Source organism: Glandiceps talaboti, chromosome 2 (genome assembly GCF_964340395.1).
Source record: "Glandiceps talaboti chromosome 2, keGlaTala1.1, whole genome shotgun sequence".
Classification (NCBI taxonomy): Eukaryota; Metazoa; Hemichordata; class Enteropneusta; family Spengelidae; genus Glandiceps; species Glandiceps talaboti.
Genome location: NC_135550.1, coordinates 22,994,400 through 23,016,488, shown reverse-complemented (window position 1 = coordinate 23,016,488; position 22,089 = coordinate 22,994,400). Strand labels below are relative to the sequence as shown.

The 22,089-nt window shown below is 36.5% G+C and overlaps 2 protein-coding genes across 2 annotated transcripts; one reads left to right on the top strand and one right to left on the bottom strand.

The window, feature by feature from the left end:
• Positions 1 to 1,088: 1,088 nt before the first annotated feature.
• Positions 1,089 to 10,944, bottom strand: LOC144445687 (sodium-dependent multivitamin transporter-like). The gene is made up of 15 exons (XM_078135333.1): positions 10,820 to 10,944; positions 10,144 to 10,363; positions 9,349 to 9,466; positions 8,932 to 8,999; positions 7,486 to 7,640; positions 6,707 to 6,844; positions 6,230 to 6,315; positions 5,737 to 5,784; positions 5,118 to 5,188; positions 4,268 to 4,356; positions 3,393 to 3,535; positions 3,090 to 3,243; positions 2,518 to 2,623; positions 1,708 to 1,844; positions 1,089 to 1,236 (listed from the first exon to the last, which is right to left on the bottom strand). The coding sequence occupies exons 1-15, from the start codon at positions 10,942 to 10,944 to the stop codon at positions 1,089 to 1,091; spliced, it is 1,806 nt and encodes a 601-aa protein (XP_077991459.1).
• Positions 10,945 to 12,938: 1,994 nt separating this feature from the next.
• On the top strand, positions 12,939 to 20,894 carry LOC144445679 (sodium-dependent multivitamin transporter-like). Its single transcript, XM_078135320.1, has 9 exons — positions 12,939 to 13,066; positions 13,571 to 13,790; positions 14,385 to 14,502; positions 14,687 to 14,754; positions 15,052 to 15,206; positions 15,743 to 15,880; positions 18,437 to 18,579; positions 20,398 to 20,530; positions 20,780 to 20,894. The coding sequence occupies exons 1-9, from the start codon at positions 12,939 to 12,941 to the stop codon at positions 20,892 to 20,894; spliced, it is 1,218 nt and encodes a 405-aa protein (XP_077991446.1).
• Positions 20,895 to 22,089: the final 1,195 nt, after the last annotated feature.

The window sequence follows — 22,089 nt, the reverse complement described above, 5'->3', positions numbered from 1 at the left end:
ATACAAAGCCAGTATGTACTGATAAAATGTTTTTATTGACACTTGAATGTATTGCCATGCATACACTATAGCGAAAATTCTTCCATTTCTCGATTTGAAATTATTTAATGAAGTATTTATATTTTGGGGGTATAAACAGATTGAATCAAAAGTAACATCGTTTTTGTCGGTTGAGAACAAAAATGGTTTCACACACTCCCATCCCAAACTAAAAAAATTGCATTTTTATCCTAGATCACTAGTGATCTTGCCCCCAAGTGCGTGCCATGTTCGCACCCCAATGGCGTAAATTCATTAATTCTGTTACTTTCCGGTGACCATACTCGTTGCAATCTTCTAACTTTTGGGAAGTTAATTACCGTTATAATTCCAACCCGCTTAGACCAGCATTTTCACATTAAGAAAACAATCATTTTTTTCTTGAATTATGCAGGTATCTACTTGATTTAAACGGGGAGTCCCTAAGTAACTAATAGAAAGTCCAAGTCATCAAAATTGGTCAAAATTTAGTCTGCAAGTTATTTCACTGATCAATTTAGACGGTGTGCAACTAGGAATTTGGATAATTTTAAATAACTATTTCGATAAAGTGGTTTTTCTATTCTTTACTGACCTTTACTGACGAGGATATAGCTTGTGGAAGGGGAAACGCTCAACTTGGCAGCTCGAGGTACACAGATTCGTAACTTGGCACACGCTGGATAAATTCACTTGGTCAGGGTTTTGAGGTTCCGTTGATCATTTAATGCCCAAGGAGAAAATACCTTAATACATCTGAGGATATAAAACTACTCTAATCCTAAGTCCTACCCAAGTTATATATAATTGCAGTATCTGGTTGAATAGTTCTACAGCACGCCAGCACTCCATGATAACAAAGGGGCTGCATTCAAAGAAAGAAATCCAGAACAGAACAAAATGTCCACCAGTTTTTATGGTACAAGAAATGTTTATACAGCACACTAAAGTCTAACGCTTATAGTTTACACTTTATATAACTCTTGCTGCTATGCTAAATATGGTTTGAAAGGTTTACTAAATGAAGATTAATCACAGCTACCAGTTACTTGCCACTATATGTGCATTGATCAATCAGTTTTGCCAGAGAAAGTATGGGAGTAATTGCATATGATCGCTGTATTCATTTCTACGCGGCTCATTTTAAGTTCTTCGTCATACTTGGCCTGGTAATATGGTCTGTGGAGATAAGAGTACCAGATATCTGGTATTTTAAATCTGCAGATGTAAAAGTTTTGAGTTAAATTATGCAAATAATGCTTGAAAGGCATTCAAATTTGTCAGGCGTGGATTTATTTTACTACTTGGCTGTTCAAGAAGTTCATATCGGAAGGTTCGAGAAAAGAATAATTCCCCAGTTAATTATAGCGAATTTCAGTAACATTGTGGAATCAAAGATACCCTTGTTTTGCTTTTGTCTTGGACAACAGTTCGGTTTGGTACACCGTAATCTCAAACCAGAGGTAAACACTTGACATCGCCTTATAGTATTCCTAATGAAGATTATTCGAATTTTGATCTTGCATGCACTTAATACTTCTACTAATGTTCTCTGGGGCTGGATAAAAATGACATGTTAGGAGCAATTCAGATTTCATAACTTGTGCTTTCAGGGTGAAAAGGTCGAATACATCCCAACATTTTCTGGTGATTGAAACCGAGCAGGAAACAAGTAAATCTAAACAATACCTGAGTTGCATAACCAATAGGGACGGGTCTACGGTCTTTCTTTCCGATGGCTTCACACATCTAACAATTTCACTTACTATGACGCCAACCAGTACAGTGACAGATAAATTAATAGTAGAATACCACAGAAAGGACACCTGCAATTGGTGAAATCAATTGTGAATTTGACTTCAAACAGAATAAAGAACAGGATCCACCCTATCGACATACTTATTGTTGTCGATGAACTAGTAGGAACTTTGATACTCAGTACTTTTGGATGAAGAAATTACTTTTATTTCACTATTCAACCAACTACCAAGTGTATGGTCATTGGAGTAACTAAAAATCAACACCAATGGATGATAGATCACAGGTTGCCTTAATATATGCTGAACCTGATTTCAGATTTCAAAAAAAAAACTTGGACATTTTCAACTTCTGACAGTACATGTGCGTAAAGGCGCACGTAGCATGTTAGGGTTAATTGTGAAAATCTTGCTCTATTAAATCGGATTTTTCTTGATCTTTGAACTTCGTTTTTACTCAACGTTAAGTAGTCAGAAATACGTTACCTTCCGAGTCCAGATTTCGTTCAAAGGTCAAGTATACTGCAGTGTATTGTGATTGGTTGTGACGTTTTATCACGAATAGTGCATTTTCATTAACTGAGGTATGTTTGTCATCAATTTGAATTTTTTCTCTTTTTCATAAAATTGTCGGTAGTTCCTTGTGGTTTACACATTTGGTGTCGCGTCAATAAGAACACTTATTTTCTGAAATGTCAATGTAAAACCAACGAAATTCTACAAATCTTGTGCAGTGTCTTACTTTATTTATGGTCAATGGTTCTGTCCCCAACTGCTCTGCAACTATCGATCCTCCACTGATGAACACCCCTACAGCGAATCCAGACAACAATCCCGATATAGCGCCCCTAACGATTGAAATATTAGCGTAACAGAAATTACAATTGTGAAGACTTCGTTGATTCTCATAAGCCTAAATGTAAAAAAATACCGTGATGGATTGGCAATGATATTCTTAAAAAATCGAAATAATCGGTAGCTTAATATCTGTGATGTGATGTGAATAATATACTTGTGTAGTTAACACATTCATAGTCTTGCTGTGTACGAAACGCTTGAATTTGTATTACCAACTTCGAAATAGTTATGGAAGTATGTTGATCATAGAGCACATACATCCTAAGGCCCTTCCGCAATGTTGTTTATAGCCCCCCCCCCCCGGTACGGCTACGTTCCCACAGGAACTTTCCTTTTTTCGGAACTGTAAAAGTGTCCATAGTATCACAATTAAGATGACAAAACGCGATCTATCTGTCTGTATGTCTGTCTGTCGGTGGGGGGGGGGGGGGTTACTATACTATATTTTCTACTTGCCAAGTATTCGTTCTAGGTAAAAGCATTCCGAGAACGAACGTCCCAAGCATCGGCCCTCCAAACACACCACCAAGTATATTAGAAATCTGCATGAACGATCCAAGAAATGGTACTAAGAAACCAAATAGCGTTGCCATGATGCCGAATCCGCAATCTGAAAAAAATGAACAGAGTATCAGTTATTATTACGGTAATATAAGCTTTGTCCGTCGGGGTATGTTTAATAAATGGAACACCCTCTTTCTTATCATAACTGTAAGGGTGGTAGAATCCAAATACCCTGTATGAAATGGTCATACTTACTGAGCATTTTGGATAGTTTTGTATCCCAAGCATCGTCTTCCATGACGACACTGTTAGTTTTCCCAGCCCGCCATTTCCTCCATGGCTTAATAACGTCTTGTAAGGTGCATGCCGTGGCAGCGCTTAACCCAGATGAAACAGAACTGTAGAAGAAATATGGTTGATGTATAGTAAGGTTTCTTAGAAAGCTGACAACTATCTTACATTCTATCTTAAAATACCCGGAAATTTTGTTCTTCCCACCTGTCCAGTGGAGTAACTGTAAACGGAACATTAATATTTCAATTCTATATTTTAGTGACCGGAAGAAGTCTTTCACTACGAGATATGATTGGTGATACATATTGTGTTTCTCTTGTATCCCATAATATGTAAGTGACTTCACAATGCATGCCAGTTTCCTTTGTATACAATCACCAATGTGACTGGTCACTGTGCTAAGGATAGTGATTTTGTGTTCAGCTTTTGTTTATCTACCTGTGCATTGCACTTTTAGATTAAGTTTGACAAATCGCACATTCTATTTGTTAGCTGGCAACGGAAAGGGTAGCAGTGTGAATGTTGGTAATTGCAAACGACAAATTCTATCGCGCATCTCCCCCATCTTACACTTGCAACGTCGTAGCGTCAACAGCTTAAAGTTGGATGTTTAGATCTAGAAACAGGTTTTTCGACTGTAGAGGACAAGATGCAAGGCACATATATACATGCCTATACAATGTGCATCAGTCACAAATGTAAAGTTTAGTCTGTGTTAACATATTGAACATACATGAATGATCTCTAGATTGTCAAATATAGATTCAAGTCACACAAACGAAGAAAAAAATGGATTTGAATGTAATGATTCTCAATGTAGATTGAATCTCACAAACCTAAGAGCCCCTGCCAGAAGACAAGCAACTAGCATACCCTGCAATCCTGGAACTTTACCAAACGTGGAACTCACAAAGAACATTAAAATCTAAGTAGAAAAAAAGGGAAAGGTTGCGAAAGCAATGTTTCATAGACACACTTTTTACAATGTTTTTTATATCAGACATCATGTAGTTGGTCACTATATGATGTCTTCAATATTCACGAAAAGAATTGTAACCGTAATATGTCTTGAATAGCTTTTATTGGTATATTAATTATATACATCAGGAAGTTATTTATAGTCGACCTGGAAAACAACCATACGGGAACACACTCAAATAAAAATGTCACAAATGTCACAATTGGTATATATATTGAAAGACCCGTCGTTGTTCGTCTACAAGTGGAAAAAAAAGAATCATGTAATAGTCTTAAACCTTCTCTATCTGCAACTGGGGCTTCTTTTTTAAATCAAATAACCAAAGGTATATTTACTAAAATTTATAAATTACTTATACGTACTCGTAATATTTTATCACACACCCTGAACAGTATTTATTCATATGTCGGTAAATGTATTTGACTGTCATTGAATCGCCTGTGGGTACTTGTATTTTTGTAGCTGTCGGTCCGCATCCAAAAATCAACTTCCCCAATGCGACCATAATGTCATCCTGTTGCTGTATCTTGTGGATACAATTGACCTCTAAGTAACATGTAGAGTGTCTAATTATTTTTATTTTAACAAGTTTCGTTTATATGATAAACTGTTGGTTGTCTTATCTAAAAACCAGTTACAGCTAGTGTAGCTTGTAGTAAAATAAACCAAAGACGCAGTGCAAACTCTTGAGTTGTGCAAAGACTCACCTGGTCCGCCGTACTATAATTTGGTTCGTACCTAGGGGAGTCTTCATTTCCTGGTAGCAACATCGCGGTATCTGACATCAACAATAAAATAGAGTCATTGTGAGGTCATTGAGTGAAAAACGAGAACATTGAGCACTGTCGATATGCGACGAAGGTCGCTTTGCAACTGAAGGGTGCAATCGAGGGTGGGTCTTTTTCGCACCAGCCTACGTCATTGTGTACCTGTATGACGACATCTATCAATGATTGGTCTCCAAGTAAACATCACACACACACACACACACACACACACACACACACACACACACACACACACACACACACACACACACACACACACACACACACGTATACCAAAACACCAATGAGTACCATTTTTCCGTTTCTTGCCGAACAGAATGTGACAATTTCTGGTATTTTTTTTTTACAATACTTCGAGTTAACATTTTATGATTTCAGTGTTCTTAAAGAAGCAACTCCGTTAAAATAATACAAAGTGCCTTTTGGCGACGATTTCTTCCACGAACAATATTCGAGCTGATGATTTGCAGATACATGTATAATTGTAAATTGGAGGGGGGGGGGGGAAGGGGGCAATACAATCGTCAGCCAGCATTACCTGGAGCAAATGTTGAGTTGGTTGGTGGCCGTAGTGGTGTCAACTGATCTATTGATTAAAAAAAGAGAATATACATGAAGACCATGAATAATAAAACATTATGCCACTTGCCTTCTGTAAGTAATATTAATTTCAAAGTTGTCGGATACTGTCCTTAAAGGATGACGTGGCCTCTTTTTTAACTTCTTAACTGCAGTATATATGTTCTTAAATCTTTTCGTTCAAAATTACACGTTTAAGTTGACTTTATTGTTATTTTAAAAAAAATTTAAACACGGACTGGGTCTATGTTTCACATTTTTCCGCCGGTAACTACATAGTTGTTCACCTTGACTTTTGTCGGGTAGAAAAACCACGGAAGTATATGGAAAAACATAGTAAGTTGCTTCGAAATCCGAAACATAAAGTACTTATTACTCATCCAAAAGTATAATTTTAGCCAACGAATGAAGCCAATACTAGGGGGTAAATTTGGCAATCCAAAGATACTTACTGTTGTAAAAGGCATATAGTACCAATCCGTTGAAGAACGTAATGGAATATACGATCCACATGCAAGGAATGTTGAGTAGCAATGACCTGTAGAATACAAATTATTTGTTCAGCAGTCAGTAAGAAGTGTCATCACAAAAGGTTAAGTCACTGGACTGGTTGGTCAACAGTTACCCAGGTGTACGCGTAAAACGTCATTGGCGTTTTTATTCCCTTTGTGTACAAGGGAAAAGATTATGTGAATGATTATTACATTATCATCTTAGATTTTAGTTCAGTGTCAGACAATTATAGAAAAAATAGATAAACGCTTAGTCATGTCATTAACAACAACAACAACAACAACAACAACAACAACAACAACAACAACAACAACGACAACGACGACGACGACGGCGACGGCGGCGGCGGCGGCGACGGTGGCGGCGACGACGGCGACGACGACGACGACGACGACAACAACAACGTGAAACCTTACCCTTGAGCATGACGAAGGGACTTTGCAGCTTGCACACGTTGAACAGCAGACTGCCATGTTGTGATTGCAAGAGAATTCAGCCCAAAGCCAAACACCAATCCAAAGAAGGATATTCGTTCTGTTAGTTGAAAATCAAATCTAAAAAAAAATATGAAAACAGCAAAATTGATTTTGTAAAGTGTCGTGTATTACCAGTATCGAACATACAAAGTAAATTCTCAGTCTGGTTTGTAATTAACAAAGTGAAGGAGAATGAAATATGTGGTCAAAGAAAGATGTAAAAGATGCAGCTCGATGTACTCACAGCATTCGAAATGTAGTGGTAGAAATAATAACTCTGGTTTGCGAGAATGGCTCACAGGTCCTGATACAGCTGTTGTACATTGAACATATTATGCTGTTGCTAAGTTCAACCTGTAAGACCTCGAGCAGTGGTATCGGCTCATCTTATGGTGTGTCGTATTTTAGGGTAAATTGTTGCATGCAACCCTTATGCTAATTACTTTTGACAAGGCTCCTGTCGTTGTACAACGCCCAAATGCTAAGCATTTATGACAAAGAGTGTAAACTAGTGAATACAATTATCGGTCACACTTAGTATAGGTTCTGTGATGTTTATTACTATTGTAACTCTCTTTTCCTGGGTTATTTTCTGTATCTTTATTGTCATAGCTGCATAATTTGGCAACTGGTCTACAAAACAAAATCTAAACTAAGCCTATTTGCAGGGTTGTTAATACGATACACGCATTAGTAAAGCAACATTTTTGTGTACTTACTCAAAAAAATTTAACTTTCCGTTTTCTTTTGCGATGTTCCAGACATAATCAAGTCCTCCAACCTCTATTGATCCCAGTATACACACCGCCAGGATAGAACCGAACATGACAACAAATTGAAAAACGTCAGCCCAGACAACAGCTTTCATCCCTCCCTATAGACGACAGTTCATAAGTATCCATAAGAATGGGTTTTAGGAGCCTTCGATAATAACAAAGGGAGGGCCGGGAAAAATCAGGCCCGGGGTGTTGCGTGAAACTTGACCCTTTCCCGACTCTGTCGTGCTAAAAAGTGACCCTCCCTCAATTTCTTTTCTGTAAAACATGATCCTCCCCTGATAAAATATTTCAAAAACATGGTTTAAATGCTACCAGACATTGAAAAGGACACTAATACAAGAACCAATGGCTTAAAGGACTTATTCTCACCGCTACCACCACATTGAAAGTTTTAAAGGCATTTCCCAACTACTATCACTATAGTAAATTTGTGTGAAGTTGGCACTGTATTAATCAATACCTGTGTTTTGATCTCGTTCGCTGAACTGAAGGCCACAACATTAACGCCCAAAAACTAGATGGGCACATTCCCGATATTGTCAGGACTGGGGTCTGCATTTCCACAACATTATCCCTAATATCGTACCCAGCTGTTCCCGTTTTAGTCCTGTGGGTCTCACTGTGACTTATTTCTCTCCTCACATCATGCCTGACAATTTTATTCTCTACATGACTGTCAGCAGCGATTTGATTGACGTGGTCTGATATTTTGGTACCTATCCCCAACCCTTCCCCTAACTGATACGTCAGCAGTGGGATGCCAAATTCCCCCAAAATGCAAAATTAGACAATGGAATGAGTCAAAGTAAAATGGGACCCTATGTATCCCATTTTCTAAAATATGGCCCTCCCAAGAACCGATTCGTAAAAAGTGACACCCTCATGGCCCTCCCTCATTTGTAATTACTGAAGGCTCCCTTAGTTGACATCATGCGAATAGGTTTAAACAATACCTCGTACTATTTTCCGCGGTCCGGAAGGTTGCCGGACAAATTAGCCGGATGACAATGAGCCTGTTCCGTCAAGCCTGCGTCATCTCAATTTATTCTTACTAGACCCTTTAGCTGCGATAATTTTTGACGACAGTAGAATGGACAGTGAAGAAAAACAAGAGATTTACTGTAAACATATATTTTTCTTAAAAATCCCAAGTGGAAGAAGGGAACCGGTGTATTAAATCTAACAAAGTTGTGAAAAACAGATGTGAAAATGTGTCTTTAGTATTATAGTGAGTGTAATATAAAGAGTTGTATTATAGTGGGTGTGGTGTAAAGAGTTGTATTAAAACGGGAAAACGAATCGAAAGACACTGTCAAAATTTTCCATTCTCAGACTTCAAGACACATTTTTTGGAACTTCCCATTATATTGACAAATATGTACTTACCAATGTACAGTAGAAAGTGCATACAACGCCAGTTATGAGAATGGTCTTCCACATCTCAAATCCTTGAACTAAATGAAGGAGAAAATTGCAAAGAAACGCATGAAATGGGAACGACAACGGGCGTAATAGGTCAGATGTGCGTTATGGCCAACGGTGTGATCATGGTTACGAACTGAAAAATCATGCATTGAATGTACAATACCATTGCATAGACCGACCATAGACTCAGGGAGGGATGGAGCTAAACCAAAAGCAAACAAACAAACAAACAAACAAACAAACAAACAAACAAACAAACAAACAAACAAAAACATAGCAACTTAACTCATGTACAAAATACATTCAAAATAATTTAGTTACCCTCGAGAACACAAAATAATTGAACGAAAGACACTTTATAACAATTGCTCAACTTACCAGCTTCAAAGGCAAGTGCTGGGCCTAACATAGTGGTTGCCATGTAAACCATATTTGATAAAATAAACAGAATAGTGCAGCATATTCGAAGACCCAAGTTAAATCGTTTACCCATGTACTAAAAAAATGAAAATATTAAAAAAGTCAAGGCGGGTGATATATGCTTAATAACTGAAGAATAGAAACCACTTTACGATGGCTTCTCATTTGCAATGGTAATGTATTTGTCTCGCTATGGTCGATCGATCGATCCGTCAGTCATCAGTCAGTCAGTCAGTCAGTTAGTAAGTCAGTCATTTGAGTCAGGTCAGTTTAGTCGGTTCAAGTCATGTCATTTCAATTCAGATCGAGTCAGACAGAAATACATCTTGACCCGGTCAATCACTGTCCATACTTCGATTGGATTACAAACCATGTTGGAGTTATACATGTAAGATGCATTGCGCATACCTCTCCATACAATGCCATGTATAATGTGTACGCGCTACTCATGGGGATAGTTGTCACCTGACCGTACCCTAGGTTCACCCGTAAAATCGCTATCTTTGTTCCATAAAATCACTCATAATCAAAGAGGTCAACATGTCTTCTCCTGATGAAGATGTTATTTCAAACGTAATAAAGACAAAACAAGACTGAAATGTAACAACACAAGCGACGTCCTCTCGCGCAATGCATCTTGGAACCAGAAATCGACTAATTACAAACGATATGAAGCCCAAGTCACATTTAACAGGTGGTGTATGCATATTTGAAATTTATAACTCCACTGCATGTATATCACAAACTTCTTACCTCATACACGCTTGTAAATCCTAGCCCACGGAAAACAGGGGTAAAAAGATAAGCCGAGAGAGGGTAACTCCATATATAACACAAAATCATTAGACTGTATTCAATCCCATAGACAAAGACTTCTGCTGGGAAACCCAAGACAGCAATAGATGACGTAAATGTAACAAAATATGACATTCCAAGTGGTATACAACCCATACTACGGTCAGCAACTAAATATCTAAAAGAAAATATGGACAGAGAAAACCATGGGGATGTACGATTTGAACCTTTGCTAGTGTTAAGATTTTACTGACTGCTAGTATTATAAAAGAAAATTCTTGCATTGATGCACTGTTTAAGTGAAATATACTAAGTATACAAGTTGGTGAAATATCCCAAATACACATGTTTGAGGTAAAATATCCCAAATTTACGAGTTTATGAAATATCCCAAATATACGTTAGTGAAATATCTCAAATACACGAGTTGGTGAAATATCCCAAATACAAGAAGTACTTGAATATCCCCAATACACATACATGTTAGTGAAATATCCCTATTACACGAGTTGGTGAAATATTCCAAACACACGAGCTGGTGAAATATCCCAAATACACGAGCTGGTGAAATATCCCAAATACACTATTTAAGGTATCATAGGTTTGACATGTAAAGGTTAATAAGGACAGTTACTTCGATGTGGACTTCTGTCCGCCTCCTGCAATACAATGGTAGATCCCAGTAGACGCCGAAATCGCCAGCATAACAGCGATGACCACATAGTCGACGACACCAAAAGGAATTGGGTCTGTTGACATTTTCCCTGAAAATAGTGTTTTAATACATTATTATACTGCAAAGATAAAACAGTGTGGACAAAAAAATGGGCGTAGTGCTAATGTCTTTGCGCTGTCATAAAATGATGAATTGGTAACGCGAATCACTTGCCTGTAGATTAGAATTTCAGCGTTGATAGTTGGTATGGGAGTATTTGATTGATTACACAGCTGATGACAATTTCTTTAGACTACCCTACCCGCGGCCACATAGATGCTACCTTCCTTTCCCATTCTTGTCATATATTTATGATTGTCTCAACGATAAAATACAATTCTCTCTATCTGTATCTCAGATATTTCATTTATAAACCGAAATCGTTGTTATATGTCATCTCGTACATTCTTATTAATAATAAACTCTCAAACTGTTAGTTCATCAAACTCTCAACTTTTATTTCATTTCCATTCCCTTCTGCTATACGTACTATATGTACTATTAGCTGATGGTACTGTTTATCGAGAACGCCACCATATAACTTTCTCTAGCAATGCTATGAACTATAAGAAGTGAACATGCAACCTTTGGACCAAAGAAAGAATTGTACATAAATTTCACACGTCCACAGAGACGAGATTAAAGTTAAATGAGCTATATACTCAGAAATTAGAAAATTAAATGTTATACACAAATAGATAAGGAACCAGACTAACAGAAAACAATAACGATGCCAAAATAACAAGGACATCCACCTGTAAATTTTACTGACCTGACTTCTTGTAGCAGAAGGTGGTGTAAGGTGTGATTTTACGAGTATGACTCTAGGCACGAGTAAATGCTAAAATGGACCTACTTTAACCGAGACGAAAATGATTATAGCGCTTTAGACAGAAACGTCGACAGAACGAAGTTTAAAAGCATGTTCTGTCAATTTTTTGTTTATTTTATGTTGGACAGAGTGTCACTAAATAAAAACTCTGTTGTTGTCTTGACATGGCACAGTGTCAAACTCTACGGTCAAAAGTTGTACATGTATGTCATATTAAATGTACAGTGTGTCTGTAAATTTTATCTGACTGCTTATCAGGGGAACAATATAGTAAAGTCATGGCACATTTAGTCTCTTTAACAACAACAACAATAACAACTACAGACCACCGGAGGGAGATTTATTTCACGAATAGATGAATCTGCATTTGATTTGTTGCCAGATAAAAAGAAAAATAAAGTATTTAGCTAGTCAAACGTACGCAAACAGTGGTTGTTTGATAATTTGATAACGTCATATCAAACGTGATATGAAGCATATGCCATGATATGGTATCAATGTAATATTTTCACATGCAAATAAAAGTGGGACGGTCATATTAACCCCAAAAATCAGTGAATTCAAGGTCATGACGATTTGTTTACTTTAGAACACATTAGTTCTTGTTTACCACTTCAGAACAATGACTGTACACTACCGCTCTACAACATTTACTGTTAATTGTTTCGCTTTGTAGTTTGGGTTTCCTGGCTGAAAACAATGTCGGTGCGCCCTTTCACATCACTGTCCAATGTATAAAATGTTTTATAAATCATACCTCATGCTATAATTGATAACAAAGTGAATATAATGTATAAATAAAATGCAAAAAGAAACAGAAATGTAACAATAAATAATAGCATAATATTGACATCTTAAGATTGCCATGTGATAGATTTCTGACTGATAAATTGACGTTCCAACAACCAAGATATACAGTGCGTGCAACGGGTCCCTCAAGGATACCACAAGTTTAGTGAGTTCAAATTGTAATTTTTACACTCCAATCCTGACAAACAACATTTTGTGGTTGAATCTCTTGATATTTTAAAGCGATTATGAATTCAGTGCCATTTCCTGGGAACCTAGTTTCAGTGATTCAAAACCTTCATGCACTGGGAATAGCCACAACTCAGTATTGATGTCTTGATCGAAAAAACTCACTATGACGTTTTTAACCAATTTTCCTCATTTTTAACTGCAGTGTCGTCAAACATCAAATCGAACATGGCTTCTGATGACGTCATACCGTTCGGTGTTGTCGACTACATTGTTTTCAGTGGCCTGTTGATAGTATCAGTTTTGATTGGAATTTATCACAGTATTTCGAAAGGTGGGCAACGGTCAACTTCAACGTAAGTATCTAGACTTTAAACAACCCTGGGTGTCACTGCATGCGATTTCTTTCTGTCCAATTCAATGAGACTGCTACATGAGATAATAAACATTACAGCACCATCATCATCGCCAAAGCATAAAGTCACATCTGAACTGATGTGTGTTTTCCCAAAGTGATCATTTCTTAGCAAGCTGTTATTTTTATTTTAAGTTATTTTTGCCAAAATTCTCACGAACGCAGGAATACAAAGTACAACTTTTAATAATTTATTTTTATTTTCAAATTTCATTTATTTATTTATACATTATCGTTAGTTTGATTATTGTTATTTGTTGTTTTTTTGGGTGGGGGTGGGGGTGGCCAGGGTGTAAAGTATTGTACACCATACAGTTCTGCGACTGATAACGTTATCATAAATACATGTATCAAGTCATATGCGGTACCCTAGTCGAAATTTAACATTGTCGACTCCCCCGTCCCTGCATTCTGTTTAAAGTTTTCATTTTTCTTGTCTGGTAAGTTTTTTGGTAGCTGATCGAAGTATGACGTTTTTACCAATCGCAATGTCTATATTGGTATCATTTACAACACCTATTACTATTCTTGGATTTCCCGCTGAAGTGTTTATATTTGGACTTCAATATTCAGTCAGCATGTTTTCCAAAGTTTGGTCATATCCTCTGATAGCCTATTTTTGTATCCCGGTGTTCCATGGGTTGAAGTTTACCAGTGCGTATGAGGTAAGCTACAGTCACCATACACATTTCTTTGGGACAGCATTAGTGCGTTTTATGTGCTATCAAATCTAAGGCGCAATCTTTCGCATGTATGGTCCACCGTACTTTACCTTTATTTATCAATATGTAATTGGTTCGCTCACAAAACTAGGATTAGACCTGAAAATCGACATAAAACTAATATGCATCCATTGCAGGTGGCGTCGCTATTGTTAAGTTGATGGTAAATAGAGATACAGACTAAAATGGAAGGAAAGGAGTATAGAGGAATATAATTAAACAACAACGTTGATTAAAATTGTATTCATTTACATATTACTGATAAATATTTACCCTACACTTTCAGTAGTTTAAGGACTCGGCTCTTGAAGGGTATTTCCCGAAACGTAGTTATTTTTAACTTTTAATTACTAGACCAAAGACATTTTTTGTAGCGAAACATGCACGTACTGGGTGACATGAGTGTAAATTTCCAACTCGGATTTCTGTCACGTGATACATACATGCTTACGTCACTACTTTCTTTCAGTAAGCTTAAAATTGTTGAAGTTGCGTTGTTTTTGGTTGTTTCTTGTGATGATATATTTTACCTTTCAGTATATGAGCATGCGCTTTCACTTCAGTATACGGATATTTTCGTCATTCATGTTTACAATCCAAACTCTGTTTTTCATGGCGGTTGTGTTGATCGGCCCAGCTTTGGCAATTAAAGCAGGTAGGCAGGCTATGAGTTTTTTGAACTTTTCTGCAACGGTTCCTCTATACTCAGAAGTACTGTTTGTCCGAATCGATGTGGTATATTATAGTAGCACCCCCACCCCCATCCTTTCAAATTCCATTCTTAATTTTGTATGACCATCTTAGTATCATCTTATAGGTGTAGTTGTCTTCTCTTACAGTGTTAGGAGTTGATATATGGATAACTATTATCATATCTGGAGTAGTTTGTACAGTGTACACTACGTTGGTAAGTTTCTTATCGTGACATAAATGACAGATAATAGCTGAAAATCGAAATTGAACTCTGTGACAGTGTAGTCATGGTATTATGAACGCTAAGAAATGAACAAAGAACTGTCATGTATGTATGTATGTATGTATGTATGTATGTATGTATGTATGTATGTATGTATGTATGTATGTATGTATGTATGTGTGTGTGTGTGCGTGCGTGCGTGCGTGCGTGAGTGAGTGAGTGAGTGAGTGAGTTACAATTATTATTTATGATCAGATTACATAGTAATATATACCCCTCTCTCCCCAGGGTGGTATGCGTGCCGTCATTTGGACAGACGTCTTTCAGTTTCTGGTCATATTTGGTACAATACTGGTTGTCTTCATTGTTGGTTCCATGAGAGCAGGAGGTTTCGATCACGTCTGGAATTACAATGCACAGAATGATAGAATTAATTTGTTTGAGTAAGAAGACGATATATGTATATCATATTGGTAAACTCAATTGCCTTGTCACATAGCCAACCCAATGATGTTAATCAAGATAATTGTAAACTAGAAACATACATTATACATTATGAAGAAAAATAACGGTGTGATATGGAATGACAGTATTGTGTGTTGGAACGAGACAATCCTTTAAAACAGTGTCTGTTTTACGTCAACGTTTTTTTAACCTAGAGTTCATGGCATTGTGAATATTTCGACATATTACACGTGAGACATATACACATTTACAATGCAATCATCAGGATGTAGTTTGAAAACATTATCAAGTATTATACTAGTATAGTTTCTTAGATTTATGTCACCTGTACTTAGAGTATTGTCTTCATTGAGTATTAAAGTTTTTATTTTGAATTAAATCTGTGCAACTATCAAAAACAGTTATATAAATCATACAACTTCATTCTAAGCGTAGGAGATATTAAACCACACATAGAAAAAACATAATTATTTATATTTCAGTATGGGTTATAGCAAGTTTATCATTTTTGTAGGTTTCCATGGGATGTCACTGTTCGTTTATCATTTTTCAATCTCGTTATTGGGTTTGGTTTTCTGGACTTCAATATATTGCTGAATCAGACCAGTATTCAGAGATACGCCACAGCCAAAACAGTTGGACATGCGCAGAAGTAAGTTATATGTCATAAAATCTATTCACAATACCATTAATTGTAAATGAAAATGTATCAATCTGTTGTATGTGTGAGATAAAAAAAATATTGAAGTTTCACGAAAGGCTAAAGGAACTCTACTAAATGACGTATCACAAGTTGATGGCAATATAGTTAATCAATTTCTGAGTGACTCTAAACATAGTCTATTATATGTTTTATTTCAGGGCGGTACTAGTGAATATTCTGTTTACACTCACTTTATTACCAATGGTTTATTTCACCGGTTTGGTTCTGTTTGCTTTCTACAACAGTATGTCAATTTCAACTTTAATAATCATGTTCTTTGTAATAGTGTAAAACTATTTATAAATTTTAATAAAAGCAGCAACGATAATAATCGTAAAAACATAATTTTGATCAACAAAGATCTATTTGTAATGCTCGCAATACTAAAAGTCATATGGAGGTTAACTATGTACACTAATGGTTAATGTAAAACTAGATTTTGTTTATAAAAAACCATATCTAAATAATGCACAGACTAGTAAACTCAATATAGGGTGCTATTTACACATCAAGTTGATGTAACTCGCATCAAAATCAAAATCATGTATGCTTGGTCAGAGACTCGCAACATATATAATTATGTATTACTATGTTAGTGGAAATTTTCGCGCATTAGAATGGCAACCATTACTCATGTAGATATGATTCATATACATATATTCATGGTACTGCCATGTAAGACCACGTGACTACTATGGCTGCCTCGCTACTTGGGTAATGAGTATAACGAGTACATTTTGTTGTTCACCTTAATTCTTCTGAAGAATGTTTGCAGTAAAGTAAAGAATAAAATAGCCACAAGAATAGTTTAATCGTTTTGTCCCATATTCTTTTCTCTAGATGCTCTGACACCACTATCACCTGCAATAAATGCCACATTTCCACCAGGTGAGCAACGTTCTCGATCTAGAAATCATTTTGACAAGCCACAATAAGGCCGTGCAATATGTACAAATATCTTTATCTTGGTTTTCAAGTTATATATGTATAAAACACAACCCATAGCACACATGTAAGGATACATATTACCAGACAATTGTGCAAACGGTTAGACACACACATTCACACACACACACACACACACAGACGGACGGAATACACACAGACGGATGGACGGGTGGACGGACGGACAGACAGACAGACACACAGACATCGGTATTACATAAACTTCCCCACACAGGATCAGACTAATTTCATTCATTTCAAATTACTTCTGCTATAATACTTGAATACAGGAACAGTTCTGAAACTCGACCAAATATACACACACACACACACACACACACACACACACACACACACACACACACACACGGACGGACGGAATACACACAGACGGATGGACGGGTGGACGGGTGGACGGACGGACAGACAGACAGACACACAGACATCGGTATTACATAAACTTCCCCACACAGGATCAGACTAATTTCATTCATTTCAAATTACTTCTGCTATAATACTTGAATACAGGAACAATTCTGAAACTCGACCAAATTTATCACTATCTACGTCGACGTCTGACCAGGTGTCACAAAATGAACAATTGGGTGTTACTTTGTCACCCAGCAATGGCCATTTTTTGACAAAATATCTGAACGTTTCTCAGTTTTTTCTTCTACTTATTTTTAAACAGATATCATTGTGGATATTGGAGGAGAGCCTCATTATACACCAAACTACACAACTCCTGACCAGGTTTTAAAACTTCCATTTTTCTTTTACTGTTGACAAAACATTTGTCAATTTCTAAAAAGTACTATTAGGCAATAATCTTGCTGCTTCCGAGTGCTGATAATCACACGTGGCCGAGGTTGAGTTGATGACTACATCATGTGGACGAAATGTGGTTCTGTATGCTCGGAGCTCTTATTTTGAGAGTATGTCTAACATTATTAGTTATCTTCAAAGACATACTAGTAATGTACTTTTGCCTTTGGCCATTCTTGTTTTCTTCCCCAAAATAGATGATTATGTATTTCATAAGCTCACAGTTCGGGAATATCTCCGGATTCCAGGGACTTTTCATTGCCTGTGTGTATGCTGGAACTCTAAGGTATTGGATAGCGTATTTGATTTCTGAATCATTAAAACACGTGGAAAGCAAAATCAAAACAACAAATGAATCAAAAATAGTAAAGCCATCGACTACAAAATTTAAAGCAAGCATAGAATGCGTTTACGAATACGTTTATAATAAACAGCTACTGGGCAAAATGGCAAAATATATAACAACACATATAACAACTCAATAATGCTATTTCTCAGGAGTCGCTGCCTGGTATGAAGAACTAATTCAAGAAACTACTGTTAGAGTTCAATCTAGAACGGTAACTTCTGAGGAATACCGAAAACATAGTTACCTACACCTTCCAACCAATTTATGCATGCCTTGAAAACAAATGAAAATCACGAATATTGAATATGGTATTAGGTTAACATGATCCCTAAAAAAATCTAGAGTTGATTGTCTTAATGTATTTATCTTGATGTTCACCGTGACAGCACTGTTTCATCTGGGCTCAGTTCAGTGATTGCCATGACACTCGAAGATATCATTAAACCATGGAGAAGATTTCGATCCCGTCAGACCGGACAACCTGTTGTAGAAAACGACTTTAGAGATACAGTCATTTCAAAGATTCTAAGTAAGTACAATCTTATAGCTTAATTTACCCGGGTCAATGCCTCTTGCATATAGATACATACATTATGTCTGGGGTTGGTAACTTTATAGACCCTGAATTGGACTTCAATCAGCTGATTATTACAACGAAATATATCACAACTATTTCTGTGTTATACACGGCATGGCGATATGTCGTTTAATAGTTTGAATGGTCGATATTTTGTGGATAACCTTGATTGGTTTGAAAACTACAACTGTTTTATAAAATTTCAGGTCGTATACTAATATTGTGATACTGGAACGTCTGTTTCTTTGTATGTTAACTTACATGTATCTGTTCAAAACTATTTAATGTTTATTTATTTATTTATTCATTCATTCATTCGTTCGTTCGTTCGTTCGTTCATTCATTCATTCATTCATTCATTCATTCATTCATTCATTCATTCATTCATTCATTCATTCATTCATTCATTCATTCATTGGAATAACCTGGTCTACTATATGCATAGTGAAATAGTAACATACAACAATAAAACATTTCATATACTTGTACAATTGCAATAGACTATCATAGACCTACACAAATGTATAATTTCGCCTTTTATCATCTGTCATTGTCCAGCTGGTATATACGGGCTAACTGCGATTGGTTTAGCGTTTGTGGCTTCGCTTCTCGGTTCACTGATAGAAATGGTATTGACGATATCTGGAGTATTCACCAGTCCAATTTCGGCCGTCTTCTTGCTGGGCTTATTCTACAAAAGAGCCAATTCCATGTATGTTAGTCTGTCTATTAATTACACATGCAAAGATTATAATATCTGCTAGTAGAATTTCACCAAGCTTTGACACAGACTTTCTTTGACTAACCAGTCAGGATTACCGTCTTCAATTAAAGCAGGAATTCCGGCGTAGACTCTAGCTAGAAAACACAGAATTATAAATAATGCTGAAGGTATGTTCTCCATTCAAAGTTTTCTCAGAGACGCAACTGAGAGACTGCAATACAATGCTGGCATGGGTTAAGAAAAGTTGGAGAATGACCTACCATAGTATACTTTTGGTGAAAGAGACATGGGTGTGTAAATATGAGTCTGTCCCTATCCAAAGTAACTTTTTTTTCAGAGGCAGCTTCATTGGACTGGTTGCTGGACTCACATTCGGTCTATGGATTGTTATTGGAAGTATGATATATCAAGACAGCGACGTAGTTCCTCTACCTGTATACCAGGTATTTCGTGTTTACATTTTAAAAGACTTATTTCTGCTAAACTCAGTACACTGGTACTTGCATTGATGACTGCAATTAACTTACATATGGTATTGGGTGATATTATAACACCTCGGTAATTTACTCAACATTGAATTCTTGTAAAGAAGCACTACTGCACATGACACGTGTTCAGTTATGTTTGGTTTCCTGCAAGGATTTATGGGAAAATTTCTGGTGATGAAATTATAATTACCCTATCTCTTTGCATGTGTCAATATACCATATTATTTTAAATCAAGTTGATTACCAGTAATCAGTGCAAATGTACTAAAGGCAGAAATAAGACTTGCATGCCTGTGCCTTTAATATAATTCATCAAATCTCAATGACTCCCCATCTCAAATTGTTGCTCTAATATATCAATTTATGACTTACAACCAAATTCTAAAATATTTGCCGTGTATATTTTCGTGAAATCATGCAACAGTGACATGGTTACATGTTTAAGGTTTTTTTTAAAAATCCAATTTCATAGTTACTCAGTACCTAAAATCGTTTTAGATTTGATGTAGTACTGTAAAGTAACACCTTGAAGTTATCATATTATTTTTTCCACTTCAGATATCCTTTATGTGGTACTCAATTGTTTGATAACGTTCATAATTGGGATCCTTGCAAGTGAACTTGTGCGCTGTCTATCCAAGACGCAAAGAGAGCAGAAAGTTGACCCCAAATTACTCATCGCGTATCTTAGGTGAGTCCATACGAACATAAAGGTATAATGATTTGAATTATGGAGGTATTCAGACACCACTCAATAACGTTACCTCATGTCAAATACCCGATATGTTTTCAACACAAATTTTAAATATTGGCAACACCATGAATGATAACGAGTATTAATTCTCCTCTGGGGTAAATATGATTTATAATTTATTAATACATCCTATTTTTATCATGCATATGTTCATTGATATGATATATGTTTATATTTCCGATCTAGGCCATCTGAAGATGCAAATTCGCAGACTTCTGTTAATAATTTAAATGTCCACGAGGATAAAGATGGGAAACTTGGGCATTATAATGAAGCAGTTACGTCGGATACAGCATTGTAACGTTTGAATAGACGCTGATATCAGTGATATCCTGGGATAGCACACACACACACACACACACACACACACACACTCACCATAATAAACAGAGGAAAACTAAGGATCACTGAAAACGAATCATGCTACTATCATAAATATATCTTTTCTATGCCACTGATATGAAGTCATTTTCTCTCATATTGTATTTAGACCCTAAAGTACGACACTTGTTCAAGCGTGTTCTCACCTGAACAAGTCAGTCATAATTTAGGGTCTAGTACTAGTAAAATAGAAAATCGGGGAAATGACTTCATACCAGTGGAATGGAAAAGACAGATTTACAATACTACTTTGAATAGTGAAATCACGTCAAACACTCTTACAAATATTAAAAGCTAATAAAATTTAGAAAGTTAGAGTTGTATGAATGTATACCAATGTTTCCGGTGTTCTTTTATCAGTATTTAAAACCTGCCATACATACACAAATCAAGAACTTAACAACTCTATTCTTCAGTGTGCAGGGATATTGTCTTCTTTACAATGGTCACATGATTTGCATGTGATGTATGGGCCAAAAGTAGGTATACTGAGGGAATTTATTATCAAATTCATTTCCAGAGCACACAACCAGAGCCCCCCCCCCCTCTTCTTTGGAAGAGGGTTGATGTGTCTACACCCCCTCCACCCATGGAATGCTTCTACATGTGTAGATGTGTATGTGTATTCCAAGACCTGGTGAACCAACTGACATCCCCTTTGTTATAGCTGATTTTAGTAGCTGTTCCTATTGACTCATTTCTGTAAACACCCCCCCCCCCCCCATTGGAATACATGTACGAGTGTAGATCTGTACAATATACTCCAAGACCTGAAGTCCCTTTGATGTACAGCTGATTTTAGTGGCCGTCTATTGACATTTCTATATTACATCCTGGGCTTGTCATGTCAAAGATCATACTAGTAAATATATACTTTCAGTGAATGCACTCAAGTACGTCCATACATTTACATTCCACCACCATTATACATGTATTACACAACACAGACTATGAATTCTATACTTATTATTGTTTATTGGAAAACTTTATGTACAAATATTGTCTATACCATATGCACCATAATAAATCATTTTCATTTTCCATCATAAATCACTTGAATCCCATTGTTGATTGCACTTTTAAATATTACATTGCGTCTATCTATAAAAATTAAA